This window comes from Tilletiaria anomala (genome assembly GCF_000711695.1).
Source record: "Tilletiaria anomala UBC 951 chromosome Unknown K437scaffold_6, whole genome shotgun sequence".
NCBI classification, from domain to species: domain Eukaryota; kingdom Fungi; phylum Basidiomycota; class Exobasidiomycetes; order Georgefischeriales; family Tilletiariaceae; genus Tilletiaria; species Tilletiaria anomala.
The window spans coordinates 359,316-365,315 of record NW_013547016.1 but is presented as its reverse complement, the minus strand read 5'-3'; the positions used below and the strand labels follow the sequence as shown (position 1 = coordinate 365,315).

Sequence of the window (6,000 nt, the reverse complement as noted above, 5' to 3'; positions counted from 1 at the left end):
TCCATTTTGCATTTATTACATAGCTTATCGCAGTTCGCGGATGCCCACCAGGCGACAATTTTGTTCTTCCCACATTCTTGACTGCGCCACTCCAAGCCCGAACGCCAAGCAACACGGACAAGATTCAACTGCTTCCAGTAATGCGCAGCCTTCCGAACAGTTTCCACTGGAATTTGCCACGGGCCGACATTGAGAATAACGACAGCGGTGCCTTCGTGTCCAAGGAGATCGCCATCTCGTGAATGATTGGCGGCGTGCGCAATTGCCTGAGCCGATGCTCCTAAAAGCCTAGGGAGGTAGGACGAGGCCATAATGCATATTGCAAGCGCCGACGGAATCTGCTGCATGGTGCACGTATCTTCGGGTGGGACAAGCGTAGCAGTTGACCATGATCAAGGTGTCCGACTGTGTGCGGTATTCCGCCCTTGCAGGCGAAAAGGGACAGAGACATACCGTTCACTGAACACTGTCCTTGCTCGAACTCGACACTCGCCAAATGGTTTATCAACTACTCAAAGTATTGCGGCGCTAAAAAAAATGGACATGCTAATTCCGGGGCTAAATATGCCGTATGTTTTGACCGCGCGCTGACCTGCGTCGGATGAGTCTATTGCCGAATTGGCGCTGGGTTAATGTTGCAGGAGCTGAGTGGGCAAGCACACGGGTGCATACTTACGGTTTACGCCTTACGGTTGACAGATGGACGTTTCGAATCAGCTCGACCTGATCTATGAATCAAAGGCGCTGAGCACTTTCCACAGCGGTACAAATACAGAAACGATCGCTCCAACTAGCATCGCTTACACCCAATTTTCTCACCTGTCATCGCTTTCGACAAACTTCGTCTGCAAGTTTGGTCAATATCAAAGCAGGAGAAGTCCCTACAGTTTCCTTAATTATGCACAAGCCATGCACAGATAGCTAACAATGAGGCTGATGGTCAGTAGTCTCGCGGTGACCGCGTTGGCCACCTTTCAAGGCGCGGTTGTGTCAGCTGAGAACCATGCATCTCATCTCAGCGTCCAAGCGATACAGCAAGCGACTAAAGGAAAGTATTCTAGAGCTGAGCTTGTCGAGAGCGTCCTTGCTCAAGTCAGTAAGACGATTAATCTGTTGTTGTCTTCAAAATGAATTACACGATGAATATCACCGCCGAAACCAGGCAACAGAGTACATCTCCGTCGGCGGTGTCACCTTGTTCGCGGGAGAAATGACCCTGAAATATGCACGACCGGGCTAAAGCACTGCGAAGCTCCAGAGCCGGCATAATTGCAACGCATATTCCAGTGGTAATAGTTCCATTCTCTGCATGACAGGACCAGGTTTCGACTGCATAACTGCAATGGTGCAATGCTCTGACAAAGAGGGTTTCGGCCGCTCCCTCAGTGGCAAGGACTGCAGATGTAAAGGATGTGGCTTATTCGAACTTTTAGCCAATCAAGTCGGTTGCGCGTCCAACTTTTTTGCATCCCAGATTCAAGCAGGATGCGCAATTCGCCTGCTCACCTGGCTACTGTAGCTTCGATCTCCATGTTTACAAGAGAGAGTCGAGCACTTTGATTTTGTCAATGTAGACTGGAGAAACATTTCATTGCACAAGAGCCGCCATGGCAAGTGGTCTGTCATATGTGAATGGCTGCAAGACTCTGGCAGATCAGGCTTGGTTCTTGGCTGCAGCTCTTACAGCAGCCTTCGTCCAGAGGTCAGGCTCTTCTCCTGAAGGTCACATTCAAGCCTCTGTCATCCACTTATCGAAGAGGAACAATTTCTAGCTGCGTTGCTTCCAAATTACGGATCCACATTAGGACATGTACAACAGCTCATAGCGCGCAGCCATCGACCTCAGCGTCTCCTCGAATTCATCCCGGGTCTTGCCTAATAGGACTTGTGTGAAGAGGCAAACTAGAAGGCGCCATTGAGTCCCTATAAAGCTTTCGGTCTTTATCTCAAACCCAACTTTGACTGGAAAGTAGATAGAAGGAGCCGCATTCGCGAGTAAAGACTATGAGACCTATAGCCTGGTCACTCCATAATCTTCTCCCAGCCAGCATGAATATGCAAAATAACTTCCCGTTGTGGGGGCTTGACAATTGGTGGAGTGGTCGCTAACGTCTCCATGAGCATGAGCATACGATTGCGGGAGAAGGGTTTATGGTCTATGCGTCTTTGGTGTATTGCAATTGTATATGAGCATATCGTATTCCCTGGCTTTCCAACGCCCCTCCAGCAGCCTGTTACATCCAGATCGCATTAAGCCGTTTGATATGATGGAATGTACCGTATGGCCACATAGTCTATCGCATATATATCGTTTCGAATTCTCTCGCATGGTACACCGCGACTTGCGAATGTGGTCCTGCCCTCAACCGCAGTGTCCACCGAGGCCACCTTGCAAGTCGCACACATGGTGCAACCCTGCACACTCTGGTTCTTGTTGAGGCATTCATGTATAGCGCGAGGTCAGATCGATCGCAACGTGCACTCTTTTCGATTGTGCAACGGGTATAATCGTGATATTTCATCGCACTCATTACAACTTTGAAACATTTCTGATGAATGCACTTCAATATTTGATTCCCGGACAGCAAGAAAGGACGAAGGGGGGTCGCGAAAGGTTGAATTGGGAAGACCTACCTGAGTCCGACACCATCAGAGTCGCATGAGTAGCACAACTGTTGGAGAAAGGCATCCTTTACAGCTCGAGGCCGGAAGACAGTCCCAGCGGATGATACCAGTTAGTGCTGGTGTGATTCCCCTGGACATTCGCTACTGGTTGTTTGAATTGCGGAGATAGCAGCTTGAAGGATTTCAGCGGCCGCAATCCAGGTATCTTGTACAAACCGGTGATGCATCCGCTGACGTAGAGGGTTGCAAATCGAAGGTTTGCAGGACCTAAAGCTCCCACACCAATTGTATTGACTGGGGCTTGGTTGAGCTCTCTGACACATTGGACAATCTCGCGTATTCTAGGGCCATAGCTTCCACGAACGAGGTAGCACCGCCAACGCAGATGTACTTATTGGCATTCTCCTAGTCGGTGTTGCAGAGCTGATAACGTGTTGAAGGATGTAGTCATATCTGTCTTTGGCTTTTTTTTATCTGGCCTGGGCGGTAAAATTGATTGCATAATCCGTTACGGGGACGAGCGACTGGTCAATTCGCTTTCCGATTTGTGCCAACACGTTTCCTGCCCGGTCAGCTCCCGCGCAGTATTTTGCTGCAATCACTTGCTGGATTTCTGGCAGAGCGTGAGTGGTGGTAGCTGACCCCAATGGCACTGACCCAGCCCATTACAGCAACAAACAAAATCAAGAGCCTTGTCGATAGATGCAGGGTTATGCCCTGCGTCAATGGACTGGAGGCGCTTTGAGCGTCATACGAGCACCGTAAACCCGATATGCTGGAACGCTTCGAGGTGGCCAAGCGTTGGGCAGACTTGGATGGTGCTAGTCCCATTTGCCTGAGTTTTTGATACAAAATGGTGTGTAATAGAACATCGAAGCTTGAAGGCTTAGCGCAATTTCCACACTATTGCAAGAGCAGCGGGTTTGCCCCGTCGCAGTGCCTGCACCCGAAGGACGGGTTGGGTCTTGCGTGGGTTTACAAAAGATTGCGCAATGCAACACTCGCTGCTCTCTTTCGAGCATTTTCTTATCCATCGTTCAGCAAGTGTCGTCAACCTAATATCTGAGCCTACTCGCTCAAGTCGAGATCGGGGAATGTTAGGAAGTAGCGCATGTGCTGACCACCATTGAAGCTTCTGCTTTCAGCTCCCATGTGGGGAAAAATCGTGGATTCGTGGGATGGACCATCTATAACGACTTGCGCGAAACAAGTGGGATATACTCCTTCCATCCTGCTCTTGCTTCACAAGGAACGCTCATTTCTTTCGAGCCTGCTTACGGCATTCGGTGGTTCCAGATGCAACCACTTGAATATTCCAGGGCGAGCGAGTCCTGGGCTGGATCGATCTTCAATATCGTTGATCAATCTGGTCAAGAGCTTGTTTCCATACCAATCGAGTTCGCTACGCAGGCACGATGTAACACGATTGGCTTTGCGCTCTCTCTGGTGGCTTTTTGCTTCCGAGAAGATGGGTTTCTTCGCGATGAGTCTGGTCAGCAGCTACCAGTAAAGGATCCAATGCCTCAAGGGACAGCGATCTTCGTTCGACAAGACGGAACCACGCAGCCCTGCACTCCTGCGAAAGGTCCCCGCTTTAAGTACAAACATCGCCCTCCGGAAGAGAATTCTGAGTCTGGCACGATGAGCAATTCCAGCCGATCGAGCGGGCTCCAGAATGACTTCCGAGTCTCCCTTATTGCGCGTGATTTCTGCTGTCTCTTATCTGGGCTGCATTATTCAAATTGTACCGCCAGCCATATTCTTCCGCTCAGCAGACCCGAAGTGAGCGCAACTTGACGAAATCCATACTTGCTTCTTGCGTGCTCATCTCCATTTTACCCCTAAAACGTTAACAGTACTATTCCGAGGTCCTCGGCGGCAATGTGCGATATCTATTCAAACCCGAGCACGGCCTCCTCCTCCGCAGCGATTTGCATCACTCCTTCGATCGAGGCGAATGGGCTTTCCACCCTGACGGCGAAAACTTGGTGGTGCACGTCTTCAAAAATGAAACCGCTGCCAGAGAACACCATGGGTTAATTCTCACCCCGGATCGATTCCGTGGAGAGGCACGCACTCATCCCCATCGCGACTTGCTCAAGTTTCACTACCAGCAATGTGCAATTCAACGGTTTCGCGGTTATTCTTCGGGCTTCGATTGAAGGAATTGAGAGCGGCGCGTATTTCCTTTCTTGCGTCCCTTACTTGCATACAACTCGGTTGCATATCGACAAGCGACTTACGCAAGGAAATGTCCGTCCCATCGCGCACGCGGTTGCCCAGCACATTCTCTGTTAATGTCATGCGCTCAGCACATGGCCCAGGTATCGTTGAAGGTGAGCGCCGACGCTAAGAGCGGCTAGCTAGCAGGGACGAACTGTGGGTTTCAGAGCGCTGTCAACGCCTATGGCTATGACTGATCGACAATGTTTGTTTCCTGTTCGGCAGTCTTCCCAAAGAAAGCCCAGCCCGATCGATGAGCAAGGGTGCGCTCGTTGAGTGAAGCGTCCATATATCGTATAGAAAGCAATGGGCAATGGCAACCGATGGAGTCTCAGGTCTTTCGTCAGACCCGCACAGCTCCTCTCAAAGAAGTGCCGATAGCGCCGAGTCTGCTCAATTATCTCGTCGGGCGGCAGCAGTTGGCCCAAAGCCAGGGGCTTTTTGCGATCAAATGCAGTCGCCTCTATTGGGGCTTGGAATAGACACGGTCTGGGCAAGCTCCACTGTTTCACCCATCGGTCAAGAAGATCAACAGCTGTAGCATCGCAGGCGCACTCTGTAACCTGTCTTTCCATTCGCTGTCTTCCTATCGCATAGAGCATCCCGATTCTGTGCTCGCGAACTCGGCAACTGGCGGCCGTATTTGGAGACGCATGCGGACTGTAGTGTGGTGTACGCCTTAACAGCGATTCAGCAAAGAAATGCTTGATCCTGATAATTGCATTGTATTGCACCTTTTGGACTACGTTGGCCTAACATCCACGGGCACGCCCGCTGTCCATGCATCACCTCGGCCACTCACGTCCCAGCGCCAGCATAGCCCGGCAGGGTGACACGGTGAACAACGACCTGCGTGACCTTGTCGCCATACTGCTTAGCGTATCTGTATTATTGAACCTGGTGGTTGTTGCTGCACGGAGTGGTCTCTGCTGCCTGGCGGTTGTTGGCGGATATAGGCCGTCTCCAGGTATTTTCGACTCCAGAAGCAGAAGCAAAATTGCCTGACCACGGACCACTTGTTTTATGCAGCTGACCTCGAATGCTTCATCACCTATCGAAGCGGGAACGGAGGAAGAGGCGCTCGTCCTCAGTGGGGAGCGTGAACTTCAGTAAAGTCTCGTCGACCAAGGGGCAGCTGGACTGGCTTTATGC

General features: G+C 50.9%; 2 protein-coding genes across 2 annotated transcripts; one reads left to right on the top strand and one right to left on the bottom strand.

The window, feature by feature from the left end:
• K437DRAFT_151101 (uncharacterized protein) lies at positions 1-637 on the bottom strand (the record flags this gene model as incomplete). The annotated part of the gene is made up of 1 exon (XM_013390285.1): positions 1-637. A coding segment is annotated over exon 1 (347 nt), but the record flags the coding sequence as incomplete, so codon positions are not given.
• Positions 638-3,673: 3,036 nt separating this feature from the next.
• Positions 3,674-5,213, top strand: K437DRAFT_272187 (uncharacterized protein). Its single transcript, XM_013390284.1, has 3 exons — positions 3,674-4,407; positions 4,482-5,004; positions 5,074-5,213. The coding sequence occupies exons 1-2, from the start codon at positions 3,922-3,924 to the stop codon at positions 4,785-4,787; spliced, it is 792 nt and encodes a 263-aa protein (XP_013245738.1). The 5' UTR covers positions 3,674-3,921; the 3' UTR covers positions 4,788-5,004; positions 5,074-5,213.
• Positions 5,214-6,000: the final 787 nt, after the last annotated feature.

Coding starts and splice junctions, on each gene's coding strand:
- K437DRAFT_272187 (XM_013390284.1), top strand. CDS start 3,922: ATGCAACCACTTGAATATTCCAGGGCGAGCGAGTCCTGGGCTGGATCG. Junction 4,408..4,481: donor TTCCGCTCAGCAGACCCGAA/GTGAGCGCAACT, acceptor AAACGTTAACAG/TACTATTCCGAGGTCCTCGG.